The 26,080-nt window shown below is 44.6% G+C and overlaps 1 protein-coding gene across 1 annotated transcript in view; it reads right to left on the bottom strand.

Moving 5' to 3' along the window:
- The window catches only part of HYCC2 (hyccin PI4KA lipid kinase complex subunit 2), a 575,783-nt gene that overhangs the window by 215,300 nt on the left and 334,403 nt on the right, over positions 1-26,080 (bottom strand). Inside the window, exon 6 of the mRNA XM_069226082.1 lies at positions 5,068-5,148. Within this exon, the coding sequence (XP_069082183.1) occupies positions 5,068-5,148 (81 nt within the window). The remainder of the gene's footprint in view (positions 1-5,067; positions 5,149-26,080) is intronic.

Raw genomic sequence — 26,080 nt, 5'->3', positions numbered from 1 at the left:
CAACTTACTCTTCACCTGAGATGTAGAGAAGGGTTTGGTCAGAGATTAAGAGACAGAGTTTGTCTGTGTCACTCAATCACTGAAGAAAATTGTTAAAGAGAAGTTATGGTTAACTATACTAAAATTCAGAAAACAAACTCAGATGAAGGGATGTTATGGTTATGATTCAAAACCTAAACAATGTTTAAATTCACTAGTTATAGAGAGCTAATCTATCATAACACTTCCCTTTCTGCCAAGCATGGCTCATGACCTCCCAAATAGCAAGACAAATTACATCATAAATGACTATCAAAGAAACAAAATCTTCAGTGATGTTGAACCACAGCTACTTAATGTACTATTTACAGATTTCCTGGAGACTGACTATGGATTTAAACCTTTCTTCCTTCCCTTAAAGTCCCGCTTTTTTCTGCAACAATATTCTTTGTAATCAGAACTCATTCACTTTTCATACATAATATATTTGCAAAAGTGTTGAAATAGTGTGGGTCATAATAAATAAATGGAACTGATGATGAATGCCTTCAGATATCTGTGGAAACAAAATGACACCTTCTGAAGGTCTGGCTCAAGTCTCGATGCTAGGAACAGAATGTAGTCCCTGTAATCACAGTACTGGAGTGATGTGTGTAATATAACCTAGTATGGCATCACCATGATTGCATCTCAAAATTCAAAATGTATTTGTGCTGTAATACAAGTTTGCTTTGGGTTTACGCCATCGTTTAGTAGCTACTCTGTCTTGTCTTGTGTTGTGGCACTTCTTTGTGTGTGGTTCTCTTTGAAGACTCTTGATGTGTTGGGTAGGAGAGAGAGAGTTGAGGAAAGTCTGGCCTGCTATTGATAATGCACGCAAGGAAGAGGGTGATGTAGTGTCTTGTGTCAGGGGAGCGCGTAGAATAGAAGTATGAAGAATGGCCACCTTGTATTGGCTTCTGTAGCTGGAAGCACTTTTTCCAATTGTAATTATGACCCAGAAGTACAACCTCTCACAGCCGGATTCAATTGCAGACCTCAGGGGCAGAACGTAGTCTGTCATCACAGAGCTGACAGGGATGTCAGTAACAGTACCCAGAACAACATCAACAGTTACATTCCCTTTTTAACACAGGACAATGAATGTTCTCAAAGAGGGAATGGAAATAAGAGTTAGTGAGTAGCGGTTTTTGGTTATGCAAGTATCTGAACGAGAGAGCTATTGAATAGATGGCCTTCTGAATGGCTTTCAGCCTCCTGTTGTAATAAATGTGTCATGGTGCTTTCTTTAGATTAAAACCGGCCTAAGTTTCCCAAAATGTACCATTATGTAGAAAACAACTTTTGTATCCCTGAACCAAACTAATATGGTGTATTTTGACAATGTTCCTCAATTTTATGTGAGCATATGAATAATAACCCTCAAGTGCTAATTAGCAGCACAAAAGGTCTGCCACTGCCTTCGTAACCACCATCGTAGGATTCCTGCTTGATTATCGTATGGTAAAGAAGAGCAGAAACGTCCTCGAAAAGAGATGTTATTCTTTTAAAGTGCTATTATTAGTCTTAATGTATGAAATGCTACGGTATTATATGCTCACAGGCGATTTTGTAATTCTAGTCCCCAAATGAGACTTACAATTGCCCGTCATTACTTCATATCATGAAAATTGTAATGTCAGGTGAATGATGCTATTAGCCATGTTATTGATATAATTAGTGATGCCAGGAGCAGGGAATAGTAGAAAACGAGTGGGGGAGGTGGTTGTCATGCACAGGATTTTATGGGTTTTGAATTAAACTATAACATTGAATCAAATTAAGGCCAGGTGACTTTTTGAGTAACATATGATTGTGTTCTAAGTAGCTATGATTTTTCATCAGAGCTTTTTTCAATGGGTTTTGTAGCAAAGTTTGACTACTGCCTCCAGTATTAGCTGGCCATTGCCTTATGTTGTGTCCTGCAAGTAGTGTACACTGTCCATTCATCAACCATGATCCTTGAACAGGACTAGCCAGCATAGCCTATAGTGGTGTCCACTACTCCCACCTCATGCTCAATTAACATGAACTGTGATTCAATGCCCAGGGCACCCTTGGCACAAGACAAAGCCGACTGACGAGCAAGCACTGAAGAGAGCATGTGGCATTTGGCCCCATGATGTGCCCAGTGGTCAAAGAATGCCACCATGCCAGGATAGATAACTAATCCAGAGGGAAAAAAAGATACACAATATTGTTATGTATGTCGCTCAAAAAGCGCTACTTTAGTGAACACCAAGTCACTGCAAATGTTGTTTCTTCTCACTGTTGCTACAAGAAATGCTAGGCTGCCGGAACATGCCTCTCAGAGTCTTTCAGTGCAGTGCAGTTCTGATGAAGAGCAGAGAACACAGCTTTGGGAGAGGAGGGCAGGATGATGAAAGACAGAGTGTAGACAGGGTGGGTGGTAAGTGTGGTGTATCGGTTATTGACTCCATAGTAACCGGACACAAGGTTTGGGAATGCGGGGAACGAGCGGGGAGTTAGAGTTGAGTCATGGAGCAAGAGTGTTATAGGTTTGCTCTCCTAATAAACACAGGAATTGAACTACCAGGCTCCAGATGTATCTTTACATAATGGGGACGAGTGGGAGATGCCGTGCAAGATGAGAGGAGAGCAAACCAGGAGGCTGCAGTGAGGAATTTGCACAGCAGCTGGGAAGAGAAGTGGAAACAGAGCACAGTGTTTCTTTCTGGGAACTGTTGTGCTGCACACAAGCAATCTGCTGTGAGGGTACTGTCAGAAAGGGAGACTCACCCTTGTAAACCGGGGTTCGATGTGCCAGATTTGGATGTTTTGCGCTCACGTAACTGCACACGAGCGATTTTCTTTAACGGTACACATTTCTGATTACATACGTGGCGTGCCGCGTTCCCTCAAGGAATCACAAACAAAGTATGTACGTGACGTCATATTGGATTGTGATAAGGTCATAACACCAGCCAATCGGAATGTTATTGGCTTTAATACTGTTATGAATGTACAGAAAATGACCACAGTGTACAAATTGTAAGTGTATAGGTACAATCTTATATGTAGCAGGTAAGTAAATAAATCATTCAAAGTTCTTCTTGATGTTCCAGTAGGTCTTTAATTCGGATTAATAGTCGCGAATTACAGTCAAACAGGCACAGCCAACACGTGTTTCGTCACAAATGTGTCTTCCTCAAGGCTATTTTGTCAGTAATGGGAAGGAGTACCTTAGACACCTGCGCATGAACAGGCCTCGTTCTTTAAAGCGACAGGAGACATACATGCGGGCTCACGGACTTACCAGGATCCTACCTACCTTCGTTATTTCGGCACACTTATCTGTTATTTTGGATGACACTACTATGGAGATGTCGTCTTACAACTGACGGTTCTTCAATCGGATTCGGACTACCTTTCTACACCTGTTCATGCGCAGGAGTCTCCTTTTACATGCTTCGCTAGGGTACTCCTTTCCATTACTGACAAAATAGCCTTGAGGAATCACATTTGCGACGAAACACGTGTTGGCTGTGCCTGTTTGACTGTACTTTGCGACTATTAATCCGAATTAAAGACCTACTGGAACAATTGGGTATAGCCCTTTTAGGATTTTAAGAGGTAGAGAACCCTTCATGAAAGACAATGTAATTTGGCAGGATAACATTTTTTGTAGCAAGTGGCCACCCTCTGCGGTAAGGAGCAGCATGAGGAAAATGCAAGAAGCATATAAAGTGCAGTATGATAGGAAACAGGGTGTGGAAGAGGTGCGGTTAGTTCCAGATGACTGGGTTAAAGTGAAACTTGGTAGCTGGTCAAGGAAGGGTAAATTTTCAGCGCCACTGAGTGTATGTGAGTGGTACAATAAATCGGCTGTGTTAAGCGATAAAAACTAATTGGCATTTTAGAAGGATGTGTAAATGTAACTAACTAATGGCTCAGCAATTCCATAATATGGAGAACTTACATGCTAATAACATGGATTGGTTGTGGGATATCACATCACGAACAAAACTACGTAACACAGGTGCACGCCTGGGTTTAGGGGTATGGTTCCAGGCACTCAAGGGGGTACCTCTGATGATTTACTACAATCTACAAATGAACCAAGTTCTCGTTCACCCAAGACAATTTGTAGGGGAAGGGAAGTTAGGTTACCAAAGAAATGTAATGATTTTGTTATGTGAAGTATCACTAACCATGTTTAGATGTTACCAAAGGAATTTAATTATTGGGTAATGTGATGTCCTGTATAAATATGTTGGAAGGGCATGTTTGTGAACTTGATATGATATGTTGAATGATATTAAAGGAGGGAGATGTGGTGTCTAGGTTACTGACTCCATAGTAACCGGACACGAGGTTCGGGAATGTGGGGAACGAGCGGGGAGATATTGAGTCATGGAGCAAATGTGTTGTAGGTTTGCTCTCCTAATAAACACAGGAATTGAACTACCAGGCTCCGGAGGTATCTTTACAGTAAGTGACCAGGCATTTTTTTTTTTTTTTTTTTACATTTGGGACAGAGAGAAGAGGCCATGTCATGTATGGCTCCCCATTACCTTTCTGCCACTATAAATGCAAAGTTCGAGCACTAACAAAAATGGTGGGAGTAGAGAAGGTAGGATTAGTCTGAAAATTCGGCTGTAGCAGAAGAACAGCAGAAGTCAGGCTCCTCTAAAGCATACGTCATTCAGAGCTCTGCGGACTGAGCCCAGCACATACTAGGCACAAAGCTTTTCCTTCTATTGCAACTATTGCATAGTAAATCTACACGTAGTGGCTGTTCGACAGAGCTACAGGAAATGTTCAGCAGGCAATGGTGATATCTGCACTGCTTTCAGCCATGCTCAATGATCACATGTGGCCTTTAACTAAGTGCCTGGAGGCCATGATTTGTAGCCATGCAACAGCAAAACAAAAGCAGCCATAACCACAGATGTCCTATTGCTAATTAATTAGTATACTTAACCTCAGCATCAAACAAAAGACGAAAGTCATATAGGCATTATAACTCACCAGTACCATGTTTGGTGCCATTCCCAAAAGCTTTCCTCGTTTGGTATTCTTACCTACCTCATGGTAAATTGAGGGCTTAGACAGCGATGGGATGGTAAAAGATAACACTTTGTTGTTTCCATCTTTGTCAGCAATTTCCTACATAAGAAGAAAACTTGAATTACCACAATACACTCTACTTAAATTTGTATGAACAGCTATGCAAGCAAGTCTAATAACTGAACACATCATGTCTGGATAAGAGGACATTAAAATAACTTTATATGCCACAGTAGCAAGTCTTAAAAACTAGTGGTGAGAATGAGCACAGCAACCAGTTTGTTATATAGCCCATGTACATCGAGTGCTCTAATCAGTCAGAATGTATCTAAAGAATAGATCCTTTGGTCTTAGACTGTGTCTTAAAGTCACAGAGAGTGCTACTCAAGTATAGATTTTTTAAATACCCTGAATAATGATTTTGCTTAATATACTAAAAAATAAACATATTACATAACAGAATGACTGACTGAAATGGTTATTCTGTTGTAGTAAGTAAGTGTGCCGCGATTTTCACTAATGTCCAGAATAACCCTTTGTTTACTCTCAAATATAACAGAAACACATGTGTTACATTTCTTGTAAATCAAGTGTCATCTCAGCACAATGGATAACTGAATATGGATATGCGTGTCCCTTTAAACCTGTGCATTGGAGCAACCAGTATCTTAAAGGTCTGTTCAGTGGTGTGTGTTTTACCAATGATATGCTGATACTTAACTCCAAATTCAGTTGAACGTATTTATCAGCTCTGATCAACTTGTGTTGCAGTGCTGCCCCAATTGATAGAGGGATGCAGCATGTGATGCACCACTTTGTGTCATAGTTAAGCGACCAATCCAGCAATATCTATATCAAGAACTGTGTTCTGCCTGGAAGGCAACCACCAGCATTCTACTGCGGTGCCACTAGAAAGTCTGTTGGACACCCGCCAACAAAGCACAGCAGCAAACAGCTCCTGTAGCGGTGGGCCAGCTCCAGAATCAGGCGGTAGAAGTAAACACAATATCTCTATCATCAGTGCGCCACACTTGAGAAATGATCAACTGTAGAGTGGGTCTAGATGGGTCATGGTTTATCCATTCCATCCTTATCGCAAAGAGACAGTGTAGTAATTAACCCAACTTTAATTAAAATAGAATAGTGGTGTAATAGATACTAACAGCACCATTTGCTTCTGGTTGACTGTTGAATGCTGCACTGTCCTATGCTTCACTCAACTCTTTGCTTTAAATGCCTTAGGGGCTTCTCAATTGCTAGCTGAACCCCGCCTGTGTCCCACTCATCAGGTTCATGCACTCATTTCCCTTGCTACTTTGAGTACTACTTGCTACCATTTACACCCTCAACCTCATTACAAATAAGAACTCTGCTTTACTCTGGTTCCAGTATCTTTATGCCTCCGAGACTCTCTTTACAGTTCCTATCTGCTAATGACATGTGGCTATCAGCACTCATACGAGTGATTTCTTTTTGACTACTTTGGTTTTCTACTTGCACTGGCTAGGATTTGAAAGTCATGCCAGAATAATGCCAGAGTCAAGCCTCAGAAAGTCCCTATTATGGAATCTGGCTGCCTTGTTGACCTCAACACAGGAATCGGTGTCCAGAGTCTAATTTTGTACAGACATCTCTAAGTCATTTTAAAATCTTTGGGCTCAACGGGGTGGGACAGATCGACTATTCTAAAGAGAAGGGCTCTTATCTCGCACTGACGTGTCTTCCTTGTCCTCAAACTGGATCAAAGACTTTACTGAGCATTGTTCAAACTTTGCTGTCTAAGCAGCATCTGACCTAAGTTGTTCCCTTTCACATTTCAGGGTGCTGTTCACCACCTTCCCATTATTCAGCCCTAGCCCTTTAGAATACTGACACAATCCAGTGAGATCATGTTAGGTCCTAAATATTGGGTAGACTGTTGTGGGTCTTTTAGAATTGATAACACTGCCTAATCTCCCTGAATCAAACCAGTCTCTTCCTCTTGCTTTAGAGATAGGAGTTTTGAGTACCAAGAAAATTCACTTTTCTTTTGGTTTCCTGGTTAATTTCCTTGACAGACATCTCCAACAGTGTATGTGCTGTCTCACACTCAGTTCAGCCAAGGAGCACAGTGCCAGTGAATTCAGCATCACCATTAGATTTTTTCCACTCTAAGCTCACTCCTTCACTCGAATGGGGGTTATCGGATAGGTCTGTCCACTCTCCCAGGCACACATTTTCCCATCAAAGATTTCTTTCAGCACCAGAGCTAACTCATTTGTTGAAGTTCCCTCTCTCAGCAGGTACACCAGAGGGCTCAGTACTGCTCTTCAACTGCCAAACGCCATAATGCAGTTTGTTGCTAAGGGGCTGCCGCCGTCTTGAATACGTTGCAAACCTTAGAGGAGGAGAGCTAATAAGGGCTCCGCACAAGCTCGCAATCCAGGGAGCTGATTCCGGCTGTAATGAATCAATCAATCAGAGACTTATGGAGCGCGGCTTATCATCCGTGGGGTCTCAAGGTGCTTTTGCTGTCGTACTGCTCACTTAAAGAGTCAGGTCTTGAGGTCTTTCCTGAACTGCTTCAACGAGGCGGCATGTCTGAGGTTGAGAGGGAGCGTGTTCCTTGTCCGGACTGCATGGTAAGAGAAGGATCTGCCCTTGGCTGTGCTCTTCCTGAATCTGGGGATGTCGGCGAGGGCGAGTTGGGAAGATCGGAGCTGTCTGGTGGAGGTGTAAAAGGTCAGGCAGTGGTCGAGGTAGGCCAGTCTATGTTGTGCAGTGTCTTTTAGGTGTGTGTCAGTACCTTGTAGGTAAGTGATGTGTTTGTCATCTGGGAGCCCATGCAGGTCTCTGAGGTGGGCGGAGATGTAGCTGTGGCAGGGGATGTCCAGGATGAGTCTGGCTGCTGTGTTCTGGATTCTTTGAAGTCTTCTTTGAAGTTTCTTTGTGATGCCGGCAACCACTTTACTTCGCAAAGGCCGCATTTGCACTCCCTCCCTCTAAGGTGCCCAACGCCTGCATGGAGCTAAACGAAAAAGGATCTGTGCCAGAGAAGCAGAGAATGGAAGCCTTCTTGACTGAATCCTCCGTGTGTGTGTGTTTGTGTGTGTATATATATATGTATATATATATATATATATATATATATATATATATATATATATATATATGGAAAATGTCACTTACCCAGTGTACATCTGTTCATGGCGTGTTCAGCTGCAGATTCACATGCTATGCATAGGTCCTGCCATCTAGTGTTGGGCTCGGAGTGTTACAAGTTGTTTTTCTTCGAAGAAGTCTTTTCGAGTCACAGTATCACGTGACTCCTCCTCTGGCTCCATTGCGCATGGGCATCAACTCCATCTTAGATTGTTTTCCCACAGAGGGTAAGGTAGGAGTGATAGAGTGTAAAGAAAAGAGATGTCCATGCAAATGGAACAGATATATGGAAAATGTCACTTACCCAGTGTACATCTGTTCGTGGCATGAGACGCTGCAGATTCACATGCTGTGCATTATCCTGCCATCTAGTGTTGGGCTCGGAGTGTTACAAGTTGTTTTTCTTCGAAGAAGTCTTTTCGAGTCACAAGACCGAGGGACTCCTCCCTTTCGGCTCCATTGCGTATGGGCGTCGACTCCATCTTAGATTGTTTTCCCCGCAGAGGGTGAGGTAGGAGTTGTGTATATAGTAAAGGTGCCCATGCAATGGAGTAAGTATGTATGTACATAATGTGTATAAAACTAGTAAGTATTTACCAAATTTACAAATTTACAGGTTTTATTCAACTTAAAACGGCTACAGGCTCCCGGGGAGGCGGGAGGGCGCATGTGAATCTGCAGCATCTCATGCCACGAACAGATGTACACTGGGTAAGTGACATTTTCCGTTCGATGGCATGTGTAGCTGCAGATACACATGCTGTGCATAGACTAGTAAGCAGTTATCTCCCCAAAAGCGGTGGCTTAGCCTGTAGGAGTTGAAGTTGTCTGAAATAATGTTCGTAGTACAGCCTGTCCTACTGTGGCTTGTTGTGTTGTTAACACATCTACACAGTAATGTTTTGTGAATGTATGAGGCGTAGACCATGTGGCTGCCTTACAGATTTCTGTCATAGGTATATTTCCTAGAAAAGCCATTGTGGCGCCTTTCTTCCTAGTGGAGTGCACTTTTGGCGTAATAGGTAGATCTCTTTTAGCTTTGATATAGCAGGTCTGAATACATTTCACTATCCATCTGGCAATGCCTTGTTTGGATATTGGATTTCCCGCATGAGGTTTTTGGAAGGCTACAAACAATTGTTTTGCGAAACTGTTTTGTTCTATCAATGTAATACATTAGTGCTCTTTTAATGTCTAATGTAAGGCTCTTTCGGCTACTGAGTCTGGTTGTGGAAAAAAGACTGGGAGTTCACTGTTTGGTTTAGGTGGAACGGTTATATAACTTTTGGTAAGAATTTGGGATTTGTACAGAGAACCACTTTATGTTTATGTATTTGTATAGAGGGTTCTTGTATAGTAAATGCCTGTATTTCACTTACTCTTCTAAGAGATGTGATAGCTAGTAGGAAGGCTACTTTACAGGTTAAGTATTGCATCTCACAAGAGTGCATGGGTTCAAATGGTGGACCCATGAGTCGTGTTAATACAATATTGAGGTTCCACGAGGGGACTGGTGGTGTTCTCGGGGGTATGATTCTTTTTAAACCCTCCATAAATGCTTTGATGACTGGGATTCTAAAAAGTGATGTTGAATGTGTAATCTGCAGATAGGCAGATATTGCTGTGAGATGTATTTTAATAGAAGAAAATGCTAGTTTAGATTTTTGTAAGTGTAGTAAGTAGCTTACAATGTTTTTTGCGGAAGCATGTAGTGGTTGAATTTGATTATTATGGCAGTAATAAACAAATCTTTTCCATTTGTTTGCGTAACAATGTCTTGTAGTAGGTTTTCTAGCTTGTTTAATGACCTCCATACATTCTTGTGTAAGGTCTAAATGTCCAAATTCTAAGACTTCAGGAGCCAGATTGCTAGATTGAGCGATGCTGGATTCGGGTGTCTGATCTGTTGTTTGTGTTGAGTTAACAGATCTGGTCTGTTTGGTAGTTTGACATGAGGTAATACTGACAGGTCTAGTAGTGTTGTGTACCATGGTTGGCGAGCCCAGGTTGGTGCTATTAGTATTAGTTTGAGTCTGTTTTGACTCAATTTGTTTACCAGATAAGGAAGGAGTGGGAGAGGGGGAAAAGCGTAAGCAAATATCCCTGACCAACTCATCCATAACGCATTGCCCTTGGACTGAGGGTGTGGATACCTGGACGCGAAGTCTTGTCATTTTGCGTTTTCTTTTGTTGCGAAGAGGTCTATTTCTGGTGTTCCCCAGAGTAGAAAGTAAGTTTGTAGTATCTGGGGATGAATTTCCCATTTGTGTGTTTGTTGGTGAGCTCGACTGAGATTGTCGGCCAACTGGTTTTGAATCCCTGGAATGTATTGTGCTATTAGGCGAATGTGATTGTGAATCGCCCAATGCCAAATCTTTTGTGCTAAGAGACACAGTTGTGATGAGTGTGTCCCTCCTTATTTGTTTAGGTAATACATTGTTGTCATGTTGTCTGTTTTGACAAGAATGTGTTTGTGGGCTATTAGTGGTTGAAATGCTTTCAATGCTAGAAACACTGCTAACAGTTCTAAATGATTTATATGCAGTTGTTTTGCTGAACATCCCATTGTCCCTGTATACTGTGCTGGTTGAGGTGTGCTACCCACCCCATCATAGAAGCATCTGTTGTGATTATGTATTGAGGCACTGGGTCTTGGAATGGCCGCCCTTGGTTTAAATTTATAGGATTCCACCACTGAAGCGAGAGGTGTGTCTGGCGGTCTATCAATACTAGATCCTGAAGTTGACCCTGTGCTTGTGTCCATTGTGTTGCTAGGCACTGTTGTAAGGGCCGCATGTGTAGTCCTGCGTTTGGGACAATGGCTATGCATGAAGACATCATGCCTAGAAGTTTCATTACAAACCTCACTTGATAGTGCTGGTTTGGGTACATGTTTAATATTATATTTTGGAATGCTTGTACTCTTTGTGGACTTGGAGTGGCAATCGCCTTTTGTGTGTCGATTGTTGCTCCCAAATATTGTTGTATTTGGCACGGTTGTAAATGTGATTTTTGGTAGTTTAGAGAGAACCCTAGTTTGTGTAGTGTTTCTATGACGTATTGTGTGTGTAGAAGAGACTGTTGCTGAGTGCTGGTTTTTATTAACCAATCGTCCAAGTAAGGGAATACGTGCATGTGCTGTCTCCTGCTGTGAGCGGCTACTACTGCAAGGCATTTTGTGAATACCCTTGGGGCTGTTGTTATCCCGAATGGTAACACTTTGAATTGGTAATGCACGCCTTGGATTACAAACCTTAAGTATTTCCTGTGGGAAGGATGTATGGGTATGTGGAAATATGCATCATTGAGATCTAATGTTGACATGTAGTCCTGTTTTCTGAGCAAGGGAATCACGTCTTGAAGTGTTACCATGTGAAAGTGATCTGATTTGATGTAAAGATTCAGTGTTCTGAGGTCTAATATGGGTCTCAGTGTTTTGTCTTTCTTTGGGATAAGGAAATACAGGGAGTAGACACCTGTTCCTTTTTGATGATTGGGTACTAGTTCTATTGCTTGTTTTTGTAACAATGCTTGGACTTCTAGTTGTAACAGGTCTAAGTGTTGTTTGGACATATTGGGGGTCATTCTGACCCCGGCGGTCTCAGACCGCCGGGGCCAGGGTCGGCGGGAGCACCGCCGACAGACCGGCGGTGCCCCGCAGGGCATTCTGACCGCGGCGCTTTGGCCGCGGTCAGTGCAGGAAAACCGGCGGTCTCCCGCCGGTTTTCCGCTGCCCGTCAGAATCCTCCAAGGCGGCGCAGCATGCTGCGCCGCCTTGGGGATTCTGACACCCCCTACCGCCATCCTGTTCCTGGCGGTTCGCCCGCCAGGAACAGGATGGCAGTAGGGGGTGTCGCGGGGCCCCTGGGGGCCCCTGCAGTGCCCATGCCAATGGCATGGGCACTGCAGGGGCCCCCGTAAGAGGGCCCGCTTGTATTTCACTGTCTGCATAGCAGACAGTGAAATACGCGACGGGTGCAGTAGCACCCGTCGCACCTTCCCACTCCGCCGGCTCGATTACGAGCCGGCTTCATGGTGGGAAGGTCGTTTTCCCCTGGGCTGGCGGGCGGCCTTTTGGAGGCCGCCCGCCAGCCCAGGGGAAAACTCAAAATACCCGCCGCGGTCTTCCGACCGCGGTACGGTATTTTGGCGGCTCCCGCCGGGCGCGCGGTGACCGCGCCCGGCGGGAGTCAGAATGACCCCCATTGTGTGCTCTTGGAGGCACATCTGGTGGCAATTGTAGGAATTCTATGCAATAACCATGTTGGATAATGGCTAGGACCCATGTGTCCGTAGTTATGTTTTCCCAGTTGTGGTAATATGCGGTAAGTCTCCCCCCCACTGGTGTTGAGTGGTGGGGGTTTGTGACATTGAAGTCACTGTTTAGTTTGAGGGTTTTTTGGGCTCTGGAATTTCCCTCTTGTCTTTGGGAATTGTCCACCCCTATATGTTCCTCGAAAACCTCCTCTCTGATACTGGCCCTGATATGTGGGTATGACTTGTGAGGTGGAAGGCTCTGTGGTTTGGGAACGAAACCCCCCTCTAAAGTGCGGCTTTCTAAAAGTGCCTCTGCTCTGTGGGGAGTAGAGCGCGCCCATGGCTTTGGCCGTGTCCGTGTCTTTTTTGAGTTTCTCTATTGCCGTATCCACCTCCAGCCCAAACAATTGTTCTTGGTTGAACGGCATATTCAGCACAGCCTGCTGGATTTCTGGCTTAAATCCGGAACTCCGGAACCATGCGTGCCTACGAATGGTTACTGCAGTGTTCACTGTCCTTGCCGCCATGTCTGCTGAGTCCATAGCCGACCTTATTTGGTTGTTCAAAATAGTTTGACCTTCCTCAACAACCTGTTGGGCACGTTTTTGGTACTCTTTGGGAAGGTGCTGAATGAGATGTTGCATTTCATCCCAATGTGCCCTGTCGTATCGAGCCAGTAGAACCTGAGAATTGGCAATCCGCCATTGATTGGCTGCCTGTGCTGCTACCCTCTTGCCTGCTGCATTGAATTTCTGACTTTCCTTGTCGGGCGGTGGTGCGTCTCCTGAGGATTGGGAGTTTGCCCTCTTTCGGGCTGCTCCCACTACCACCGAATCAGGAGTTAATTGTTGTGTGATAAACACAGGGTCCGTTGGGGGAGGTTTATATTTCTTCTCCACCCTAGGCGTGATGGCTCTGCCTTTTACTGGATCCTGGAACACTTGTTTGGCGTGTTTTAACATGCCTGGCAGCATTGGCAAACTTTGGTATGCGCTGTGGGTGGATGACAAGGTATTAAACAAAAAGTCGTCCTCTATGGGCTCTGCATGCATTGCTACATTATGGAATGTGGCTGCCCTTGAAACCACCTGCATATATGCAGTGCTGTCCTGAGGTGGTGACGGCCTTGCCGGGTAGCAATCGGGACTATTGTCAGAGACCGGTGCATCATACAAGTCCCATGCATCCGGGTCATCTTGTGACATCCCCGTGTGTGTCGGCGACTGCATCATTGGGGGTGTCGCTACCGGGGACAGGTGTGGCGAATGCAATGGAGATTGCTGTGGCGAGAACCTTGGTGGTGTTTTGTCTTTAGCCACTTTCGCTTTTGGCTGCATTTCCGTCTCCTGGAATGCTAGCTTTCGCTTGATTTTTAGTGGAGGAAGAGTTTGGATTTTCCCCGTGTCCTTTTGTATGTGCAGCCTCCTCTGGTTATGGTCTGGCTCTCCCATGCCCAGTTCTTGTTCAAATCTGTGCCCTTGAAGCTGACTTGAAAGGCCTTGCTCTTCTGTATAGGAGCCTGGTTTCGGCTCCGAGGCTGCATGTTTCGGCACTGAAGCTTTTTGTACAGTCTTTTTCGGCTCCGAGGAAACCTTCTTGACTTTTGGTGTGCCGAACTCTCGTGCCAAGATTGTTCGGAGCCGGTATCCCGACCGGAGTCGGATGTCTTCGGCTGCTGGGAGGCCTTTTTCGGTGCCGATGTTTGGTCACCGTGTTTTCGGGTTAAGCCATGGCCTGTTGGAGGTGGCATCCCCTTGGCCTTTATTATTTTTGAGTGAGTCTTTGCCAGGGCTGTTTTACTCACAGTTTGTTGCTGCGTCTTCGGCTGCTCACTTTCGGACTCGTCCGAATCTCGAATGGAGAATCTCTCCTCTTCCTCGACGTCGATCTGCTTGGCTGGTGTCGACGCCATCTGGAGTCTTCGAGCTCTTCGATCTCGTAGTGTTTTCTTGGATCGAAACGCCCGACAGGCCTCGCAAGTATCCTCCTTGTGTTCTGGAGACAAACACAGATTACAGACCAAGTGTTGGTCTGTATAAGGATACTTTGCGTGGCAGTTGGGGTAGAAGCGGAAGGGGGTCCGGTCCATGAGGTTTGGAGATGGACACGGTCGGGCCGACCAGGCCCAGCTGGAGAGTGGAAGCCCCGAAGGGCCGCCGGAGCGCTTCTTTCTTCGGTGTCGATGTGCTAACACTAAACCGGTACCGAGCGTGAACAATACCGTCTAATTTTCCGATAACTAACTAACTTTTCCAAATCGAAAATACGGAGCAAAGAGGAACACGTCCGAACCCGATGGCGGAAAGAAAACAATCTAAGATGGAGTCGATGCCCATGCGCAATGGAGCCGAAAGGGAGGAGTCCCTCGGTCTCGTGACTCGAAAAGACTTCTTCGAAGAAAAACAACTTGTAACACTCCGAGCCCAACAGTAGATGGCAGGATAATGCACAGCATGTGTATCTGCAGCTACACATGCCATCGAACATATATATATATATATATATATATATATATACATATATATATATATATATATACATATGTACAAATTAATGTTTAACTTAAACGGCTACAGGCTCCCGGGGTGGCGGGAGGGTGCATGTGAATCTGCAGCTGAACATGCCACGAGCAGATGTACACTGGGTAAGTGACATTTTCCGTTCAATGGCATGTGTAGCTGCAGATACACATGCTATGCATAGACTACAAAGCAGTTTTCCTCCCATAAGCGGTGGTCAGCCTGTAGGAGTTGAAGTTGTTTGAAATAGTGTTCTTAGTACAGCCTGTCCCACTGTGGCTTGTGTTGCTAACACATCTACACAGTAATGCTTGGTAAATGTATGGGGGGTTGACCAAGTGGCTGCTTTGCAGATTTCTGTCATTGGTATATTTCCTAAAAATGCCATTGTTGCTCCTTTGTTCCTGGTGGAATGTGCTTTTGGTGTTACTAATAGCTGCCTTTTAGCTTTTAGATAATGCATTTGGATGCATTTTACTATCCATCTAGCTAGTCCTTGTTTTGAGATAGGATTACCAGTATGTGGTTTTTGGAAGGCCACATATTAATGTTTGGCTTTTCTAAATGATTTAGTTCTATCAATGTAATACATTATAGCTCTTTTAATGTCTAATGTAAACAGCGCTCTTTCTGCTACAGAGTCTGGCTGTGGGAAGAAGACTGGAAGTTCCACTGTCTGATTGATATGAAACTGTAAAATCACCTTAGGTAGACATTTTGGGTTTCTACGAAGTACTACTTTATGTTTGTGTACTTGTATGAAGGGTTGCTCAATAGTGAAAGCTTGTATTTCACTACCTTTTCTTAATGAAGTAATTGCAACTATGAATGCTACTTTCCATGTTAGGTACTGAATCTGACATGAATGCATAGGTTCAAATGGTGGACCCACGAGTCGTGTGAGTACAATATTTAGATTCCATGAAGGCACTGGGGGAGTTCTTGGTGGTATGATACATTTTAGTCCTTCCATGAAGGCTTTGATAACAGGGACTCTAAATAGAGAGGAATGTTGTATATTTCGCAAATACGCTGAAATAGCAGTGAGATGTATTTTGATGGACGAAAAGGCTACATTTGCTTTTTGCAGATGAAGCAAGTAACCTACAATGTCTTGTATTGATGCTGAAAGAGGGGCAATGTGTTTGGATTGACAGTAAAACACAAACCTTTTCCATTTATTTGCATAACACTGCCTGGTAGTGGGTTTTCTAGCTTGTTTAATTACTTCCATACATTCTGTTGGAAGATGTAGATATCCAAACTCTAAGATTTCAGGAGCCAAATCGCTAAATTGAGTATTGCTGGATCTGAATCCCTGATCAGTTGTCTGTTTTGTGTTAACAGAGCTGGTCTGTTGGGCAGTTTGATGTGTAGTACTACTGACAGATCTAACAGTGTTGTGTATCATGGTTGACGTGCCCACGTTGGTGCTATAAGTATGAGTTTGATTTGACACAGTATGTTTACTAGAAATGGAATGAGCGGGAGAGGGGGAAAAGCGTAAGCAAATATCCCTGACCAGTTGATCCATAGAGCATTGCCCTTGGATAGAGGGTGTGGGAACCTGGATGCGAAGTTTTGGCATTTTGCGTTTTCGCTGGTGGCGAATAGGTCTATGTCCGGTGTTCCCCAGTGATGAAAGTATGTTTGAAACACTTGGGGATGAATTTCCCACTCGTGTGTTTGCTGAGGATCGCGGCTGAGAACATCTGCTAATTGGTTGTGTATCCCAGGAATGTATTGTGCTGCAAGGTGAATGTTGTTGTGTATTGCCCAATGCCAAATCATTTGTGCTAGAAGGGACAGTTGCGATGAGTGGGTCCCTCCTTGTATGTTTAGGTAATTATTTGTAGTCATGTTGTCTGTTTTGATCAGAATGTGTTTGTGAACGAGAAGAGGTTGAAAGGCTTTGAGTGCTAGGAATACGGCTAGCAATTCTAGGTGATTTATGTGAAGTTGTTTGTGTTTGTTGTCCCATCGTCCCTGAATGTTGTGATTGTTGAGGTGTGCTCCCCATCCACTCATTGATGCACCTGTTGTAAGTGTGGTCTGAGGCACAGGGTCTTGAAATGGCTGCCCTTTGTTTAAATTTGTGGAATTCCACCACTGAAGCGATATGTGTGTTTGGCGGTCTATCAACACTAGATCTTGAAGTTGACCGTGTGCTTGTGACCATTGTTTTGCAAGGCACTGTTGTAAGGACCGCATGTTTAACCTCTTAGCTGCTGGGCCTTCCCCCCCCCCCCCCAGTGCTGAGCCCTTTTTTGGCTATTTGTGGTAGTTCGCGCTTAGGCCTTCATAACTTTTTGTCCACATAAGCTATCCACGCCAAATTTGCGTCCTTTTTTTCCAACATCCTAGGGATTCTAGTGGTACCCAGAGTTTGTGGTTTCCCCTGGAGGAGACCAAGAAAATAGCCAAAATACAGTGAACATTTTGTTTTTTTTAAAACAAATGGGAAATAAGGGCTGCCGAAGAAGGCTTGTGGTTTTTTCCCTGAAAATGCCATCAACAAAGGGTTTCTGGTGCTGAAATTACTATCTTCCCACCTTTCAGGAACAGACAGAATTGAATCAGAAAACCACATTTTTCAACACAAATTTGGCATTTTACTGGGACATACCCCATTTTTACTATTTTTGGTGCTTTCAACCTCCTTCCAGTTAGTGACAGGAATGGATTTGAAACCAATGCTGGATCCCGGAAAGCTAAACATTTCTGAAAACTAGACAAAATTCTGAATTCAGCAAGGGGTCATTGTGTAGATCCTACAAGGTTTTCCTACAGAAAATAACAGCTGAAATAAAAAAATATTGAAATTGAGCTGAAAACAACAGCCATTTTTCTTTATGTTTTACTCTGTAACTTTTTCCTGCGATGTCAGATTTCTGAAAGCAATATACCGTTTTGTCTTCTGGTTGCGGGGATATAAAGAGCTTGTAGGTTCATCAAGAACCCTAGGTACCCAGAGCCAATAAATGAGCTGCACCCTGCAGTTGGTTTTCATTCTATACCGGGTATACAGCAATTCATTTGCTGAAATATGAAGAGTGAAAAATAGGTATCAAGAAAACCTTTGCATTTCCAAAATGGGCTCAAGATAAGGTTTTGAGGAGCAGTGGTTATTTGCACATCTCTCAATTCCGGGGTGCCCATACTAGCATGTGAATTGCAGGGCATTTCTCAAATAGACGTCTTTTTTACACACACTCTTATATTTGGAAGGAAAAGATGTAGAGAAAGATAAGGGGCAATAACACTTGTTTTGCTATTCTATGGTCCCCCAAGTCTCCCGATAAAAATGATACCTCACTTGTGTGGGTAGGCCTAGCGCCCGTGACAGGAAATGCCCCAAAACACAACGTGGACACATCCCATTTTTTTGACAGAAAACAGAGCTGTTTTTTGCAAAGTGCCTAGCTGTGGATTTTGGCATCTAGCTCAGCCGGCACCTAGGGAAACCTACCAACCCTATGCATTTTTTAAAACTAGAGGCCAAAATGGCCCCCAGGGAAACCCTACAACATCTAAAAAAAATATTGCCCCCACAGGGGATCGCCCTGCCCACGGGCTTCCGTGTCTCCCGGGGAAAGTAAAAAATATAGATTTATTAGTACCCTCCCTGGTGTCGGCCACTGGTCGTGACCCGCACCAGGGAGGTAGTGCGGAGCGTCGGCCAGTGGCTGTCGCCCGCATTGAAGGGGTTAATATTGCATTTGGGACAATGGCGATGCATGATGCCATCATGCCCAACAGTTTCATGACAAATTTGACTGTGTACTGTTGGTTTGACTGAATTTGTGCCAATACATTGTGGAATGTTTGTATCCTTTGTGGACTTGGGCTTGCAAGTGCTGTTTGCGTATTTAGTGTGGTTCCTAAATACTGCTGAATTTTGGCTGGCTGCAAGTGGGATTTTTGGTAGTTTATAGAGAACCCTAGAGTGTGTAGGGTTTGTATTACGTGATGTGCATGGTTTTAACACTGTGTATGGCTGTTGGATTTTATTAGCCAGTAGTCGAGATACGGAAAGACATGGATGTGTTGCCTTCTTAGGTAGGCTGCCACTACGACAAGGCATTTTGTAAATACTCTGGGAGCTGTTGTTATCCCGAAGGGTAACACTTTGAACTTGTAATGTTTTCCTTGTATTACAAACCTGAGATATTTTCTGAGCGATGGATGGGTATGTGAAAATACGCATCCTTGAGGTCTAATGTTGCCATAAAATCTTGTTGTTGTAGCAGTGGGAGTACATCCTGTAGTGTTACCATGTGAATGTGTTCTGATAGGATGTAAAGATTAAGAGTTCTGAGATCTAGTATTGGTCTAGAGGTTCCATCTTTTTTGGGAATAAGGAAGTACAGGGAGTAAACCCCTGTTCCTATTTCATGTTGTGGTACAAGCTCTATGGCTTGTTTGAGTAATAGTGACTGTACTTCTTTTTGCAACATGGAGATGTGTTGGGAGGGGAGTTTGTGTGGTTTTGGAGGTATATCTGGAGGAATTTGTGCGAATTCTATGCAGTAACCATTGCGGATAATGGATAATACCCAATTGTCTGTTGTAATGGGTAACCAATTTTTGTGGAACGTTTGTAGTCTTCCTCCCACAGGTGAAGTGTAATGAGGGAAGATGTTGAGCGAGTCACTGTTTTGTGTGTGAGGTTTGTTTTGTTGGCTGATATTTTCCTCTACCTCTGGTGAATTGGCCTTTATAAGTTCCTCTAAACCCACCTCGTTGGTACTGAGGCTGGTAAGATGGTTTGGATTGTGAAGTGGATGCCTCAGATGTTTGTGCTCTAAACCCACCCCTGTATTGAGGCTTTCGAAATGAAACTCTGTATTATGTAGTATACAGAGCACCCATGGCTTTAGCAGTGTCTGAGTCTTTTTTCATTTTTTCAATGGCCGTATCAACTTCAGGGCCAAAAAGCTGTTTCTCATTGAATGGCATGTTAAGAATAGCCTGCTGGATTTCTGGTTTAAACCCTGACGACCGAAGCGTGTCTCCGAATGGTAACAGCAGTATTGATTGTCCTAGCTGCTGTGTCTGCTGAGTCTAGAGCTGACCTAATCTGGTTATTGGTAATAGCCTTCCCTTCCTCGACTATTTGCTGTGCCCTCTTTTGTTGGTCTTTTGGGAGATGCTGGATGATATCTTTCATCTCGTCCCAGTGGGCCCTATCATACCTAGCCAATAGTGCTTGGGAGTTGGCTATTATCCATTGATTAGCTGCTTGCGATGCTACTCTTTTGCCAGCAGTATCGAATTTCCTGCTTTCCTTGTCTGGTGGTGGTGGTGCATCACCAGAAGACTGGGAGTTAGCCCTTTTCCTTGCCGCACTGACAACTACAGAATCAGGAGGTAGTTGTTGGGTAATGAATGCCGGGTCAGAGGGAGGTGGTTTATATTTTTTCTCCACTCTGGGAGTGACTGGCTTTGACTGACTCTTGAAAATTTTGATGTGCATGTTTCAACATGCCTGGAAGCATGGGAAGGGACTGGTAAGTAGTGTTAGTGGAGGATAATGTATTTAAGAGAAAATCATCCTCAAAAGGCTAGGTGTGCATGGCTACGTTGTGGTATGACGCAGCCCTAGCCAAAACCTGAGTGTATGCAGTGCTATCTTCTGGTGGCGATGGTTTGGAAGGATAGCAGTCTGGGCTATTATCAGAAATGGGATCTGGATCGTAGAGATCCCATGGGTCGACATTGTCTTGTTGTGAATCTGCAGTGTACTGGAGACTGTGCAGGTGTAGGAGTAGTAAGTGGAGAGACAGTCAGGTGAGGAGAATGAGGAGGAGACTGATGAGGTGAAAATTGTGGAGGCAGAGTTTTTTGTTTAGGCCTTGGCACTTTAGCTGGTGGCTGATCAGTGTCCAATTGTCCTTGAAAGGCTAGCTTCCTCTTAGTCTTCAGAGGAGGTGCAGTTAGGATCTTGCCAGTGTCTTTATGAATATGAATTCTGGCCTGCCTTTCCTCAATTTCCTCCATTTGTGTGAGTTCCTCCGAAAATCTATGGCTTTCTTTAAGTTGTTTTGAAAGTCCATGCTCCTCTGTGTAGATGGGTCTTTTCGGCTCCAAAGCCGGTTTTCTCTGGATCAAAAGGCCTGGAGTGGATGTTGGCCTCGGCTCCAAAACGGATTTTCGAGGCTTCGACTCGATGGGTCGGTGTTTGCCTGTTTCAGAGCCTGTGCTTCGGCTCGAGTCTGAAGGCTTCGGTGGCGTGGCCTTTCTCGGTGCCGCAATTGTTACTTGGTCACCGGAAGTCTTTTTGCGGGTGGAGCCATGGCCTCCTGGCAGTGGCGTTCCCGAGGCCTTGTGTTTGGGCTTCGATTGGACAGGGGTAGGCGTACTCAAGTGCTGTCCTGCCGTGACCGGTCTGTCGTCCTCTGACTCCTTCTCGGAGTCGGACCCTCGGACGGAGACTGTGGTATGCATAATCTCCTCTTCCTCCACGTCGAGACGTTCGGTGCTTCTTGATGCCATTTCCAACCTTCGCGCTCTTCTGTCTCGTAGAGTCTTCTTCGAGCGGAAGGATCTGCAGGCCTCGCAAGTATCCTCTCGATGGTATGGAGGTAGACAAAGGTTACAGAGTAGATGTTGGTCTATATATGGGAACTTGGCGTGGCACTGAGGACAAAAGCAAAATGGGATCCGGTCCATGAGGCTTCCACGCGGTCTGCCCGAACTGGCCCGAGTTTCTACCGAAGTGTCGATGATAGATGATACGCGATCGAAACAATACCGACGAATTAGAGAGTTTTCAGGACTTTTCCGACTCGAACTACCGGAGCGAAAAGAAACACGTCCGAACCCGATGGCGGAAAGAAAACAATGGAGCCGAAGAGGAGGAGTCACTCGATCCGGTGACTCGAAAAGACTTCTTCGAAGAAAAACAACTTGTAACACTCCGAGCCCAACACTAGATGGCAGGACCTATGCATAGCATGTGTTAGCAATGGATCCCCAAAGCAAGAATTTAGATAGAAGAGCAAAAGATGAGACATCCCGATTGAGCAGGTAAAGAGCAGCTGCAACAGTGATGTTGGTTATCTATGCCCTAGATTCTCAGAAACAACTAAGTGTCATCAACATTTTAAAAGATGAAAAGGCTTCGGCACAGATATAAAGAATGAGAAAAGGATTTAAAAAATAAGGGGGGAGTTCAATGCAGTAATCATTAAGAAAGAATACTTCCACTCTCCCCCATGTAAAGTGGTAGAATGAGGCTAGGTGTGTTCCCAAACATCAATGCAGACCTATGGGATTTTGAGTGGCGGTCGCTCAGGATATTTGAAGTACTAAGGCTGCAACCACTCAAGCATCATTGATAGACAGCAGCTCTTCAAGAATGCGCCGCATTTGGCTTTTGTGCTGTGGAAATCATATTGTCATTTCTTAACAGGCAAGAAGTTTTTACATTTTATTTATAAAAAGTGTGTTCACTCCAAGTAACTTCATGGCATTAAAGAGTAAAAAATACAGATCCTAACATAGGCAGTTCCAAAAGTTAGCAGGAAAGATCAGAGGGCCTTCCTAAGTAAAGAGAGGCTTTCATGTTTCCGAAGCTTCAGCAGAAACAGGTTTCAGAGCAAACGACCCAGATAATAGAAGGTAATACGGGAAAAGGTGGTGAAGGAGACTTCAGCATAGACAGGGCTTGAGCTGACAAGGGACCCCAGATCTTGTTTGCTGAGTGTGAGGTCCGGAGCAAAAAAACACAGACACTTGTACAAGTTTGTAGACCTGTCCTATGTGATGTATAAAAGATTGATAGCAATGCACTGGAAAGCGCCAAATGCCCCTGACCAGAAGTCCTGGCATACCCTCACACTTTGTTGGGCCCGCACAGAGTACCAGGTGCTTAAAAAACTGGCACGGGATGGCCAGACATATATGGGGTGCGAAATCTGGGAAACACTAGTAACTAAGCTCGAGACAAAAAAACGATAATAAACCTCCATGAAAGGGGCCGCAGAACTCATAAGACGAATACAACAGGACCCCTATTAGAAATAATATAATGGGAGCCCATCAGGACAAGAAAGTAGTCAACGGGCGTAATCCCCCACACCTCCCAATCCTGCGGCTAATTAGAACAAGGGCAATATTGCCGGAGCATAGGGGAAGGTAATGGACAAGAACCAGATATAACTTCCATCTACCTACTACGTACACATGTGAGAATGCACTCAACCATCCCCGAGGCACGATTAAATAGGAATCAGAGCACCACAATGGCCGCAATCAGGGCCTCCCCGAGCTGCGACAAAAATATAATAATCTGAGCAAAGCAGAAGGAAATAATTACTAAATGTAATGAATGTAAAAAATGTTTCGATTGGTGTGCAACTGGGGGGGTTTGGTTGTTTCTAAGTTGCATTAACCAGATAGATATGATCCTGTAATGATGTGAGACAATTGCTTGTATTGTATATCTGATATAAAAAATTTATACATTTAAAAAAAAAAAAAAAAATAGAAGGTAATACCATTAATCCTCTATTTATTTTGGGCACTTGGTTGACTAGCTGTGTGTCAGATCTTAAGGAGCACTGGGGGACCTATTTGGTGAGATGGTCTGGATACACTGTGTTACTGACATCAGAAGATTTGTGCAAAAATACATGATGCTTTAAACTGGATCCTCTGCTTGTACGTTCGTGAGCCGCGTAAGAATCTTGATGTTCTGCTGGATGAAATAGTGCGCTTTGGCACCTTCTCTGGGATTGCGATTAATTGGTCTAAGTCAGTGGTGATGCCTTTGTTGGCGGGTGTGGTGGACTTCCCTTCCCGGTACCCAATTGGATGGTCGAGTGGCCCAGTACGATACTTTGGTTGAGCTGTGATGTGGAGGCTCTCTGGTTGGCCAATTATGGTAAGGCTATATCGTGGTTGGAGGATAAAGTCGAGGCGTGGTGCTCGCTGCTGCACTCGCTTATTGGGCGTATTGCAAAAATGGTGGTATTGCCAAAATTCTTATATGTTTGTAAACCTTCCTCCTCTTCTTCCGGTGAGCTTTCTGCCGCGTCTTCGCTCTACCTTGATAAGTTTGGTTTGGGCCAGTGGGAAGCCTAGAATTGCCTGGGAGAAGTTGACGTTATCATTTGAGCTGGGTGGCCTTGCTGCCCCTGACCTGGAGCTTTACTACTTCTGTGCTCAGGCTCAACTTTGCGTATTATTGGCTGAGCCCGATTCGCTACTTACCTCATCTTGCTCCTGAGAGCAATGCAGTGTGGCCGGATGGCTTGCCCCGTGTCCTTGGATATCCATCCCGACCTAGGACACGCAGAGTTGACACCGTGACGTGCACCGCGCATGCTTGGATTGCTTAAATGCATCGCTCTGGAGTGAGAAGCGCACTTTGCCCCCTCAATGCCAGTTCTCTCCGTCGCGGATGTAGAGATGTTCCGAGATGTGAGGTTGCATGACTTTCTTCACGATTCGAATCTAACTGAATTGGGTGACTGGTTTGTGGATGGTCGACTGATCTCCCCCGGGATTCGCTCGGTGACGGTAGCGCTACAGCGGTTGTATGTTCTGCGTGTCTGCGCCATGCTGCGTGCACGCTTCTCTGGCCCTCCGGGAACTCCATTGGTGTGTCAGGCTTTGGAGGTGCTGTGCCGCGCTCAGTCGCTGCGTAAGCTCATTACTAAATTGTAAAATTGTATGCAGGATCAGCAAAGTGGCACTGAATGGTCCGCTAGAACTCGCTGGGAGGCGGATGTTGGAGAGCCTGTATCTGAGGAAGTGTGGCAGAGATGCTGTGCGCACATGAGAGTTTTGTCCCCCAATTATAGGTTGCATCTGATTCACTTCAAGTTTCTGCATCGTCTATACTGTACACCACACAGCCTATGTGCTATGGGCCTGCGCGCAGGCGCGTGCTGTGAACAGTGTCGCGTCCCTAATGCTGGCTTTCTCCATCTTGCATGGGAGTGCGCCGAAGTCCATGCTTTTTGGACGGAGGTAATGCATATGATTTAGGAGATGACTGGTTTGGAGCTGCCCCTTTCCCCCAGATTAGCGCTGCTTGGATGTGTTGATGAGATGCGGCTGACACATAGGAGATTGGTGGGCCTGCTTCTTCTGCTGGCTAAGCGCAGGGTTTCAATGTGCTGGGGTCGGGCCCCTCGTGGATCTGATTGGCTGCGCTACGCCTCCTTTTGCCAAGAGCAATTGATGATTTTCTGGGAGTTAGCTCCTGAGGTGTCTCGGCCTAGGGATATATGGGCTCCACTGCGCTCCTTTTTGGAGTCTTTATACTGCGGCTGTGTATGCATCGTATGTATGCCCACGCGCAGAGAGGCTCTGATTTGCCATCTCTCATCTCCTGTGTTGTGACCACAGTACGAAGCTGGTTGGCTTTTGTGCGCTCCTGTGTCCCTTCTCTGTCTGCCTTCTCTCTTTCTGACTCTGTTGGTTCTGTACTAGTTTTCTAGCCCTATGAATGCTTAGTCTCAAGGTGCATGTCCTTGGATTTATGTTTTGTAATGTATACATTGCCGCGGCTGGGGCTCTTCTAGTGGTACTGGATCACTCCGAAGTTGCGCACTGGCTGGGATCACTGCTGGTGATTTTGGTCCATGGATCGGGCCCGGGTACTCGGTTGGGGACCAATTCTATATTGCCTTTGCTCTCTTGTTCTGAGGGCTTGTCTTTTGTTGGCATCTGTTGTATGCTTATCTTTATATAACAATAAATTTAAAAAAAGAAAAAGAAAAAAAGAAAATTTCAAACTGGATCTTCTGCTTGACTTGGAGTCATTTAAAGTTTCTCCTGGCCTCAGATACACAAATAAACACACACAGTCCAGTGGCCTCTCTGACAGCAAAGTTTTGAATGTATTATAATTGCTCCATTGCTCAAACCGATAGGTATTGTTTTCCCTTCACAGCATGGGGGATTTGAAAGGGTACTTTCCTGGTTTAGTATTTTCCTGGTGTGGATGCATCAAGGCTTCTATGCGCATAGATATGCGGTTGCAGGAAGGATGTTTGGTTTGTCTTCAGTACAGGGAATAGAGATGTTCATATGGAACTGAGATGTTTAAACATAACACTTAATTTTTTAATTGAGATATGGATAAGTGCCCACTCGGCTCT

This window comes from Pleurodeles waltl, chromosome 3_1 (genome assembly GCF_031143425.1).
Source record: "Pleurodeles waltl isolate 20211129_DDA chromosome 3_1, aPleWal1.hap1.20221129, whole genome shotgun sequence".
In the NCBI taxonomy this organism is placed as follows: domain Eukaryota; kingdom Metazoa; phylum Chordata; class Amphibia; order Caudata; family Salamandridae; genus Pleurodeles; species Pleurodeles waltl.
This window is presented reverse-complemented; position numbering and strand designations above follow the sequence as displayed.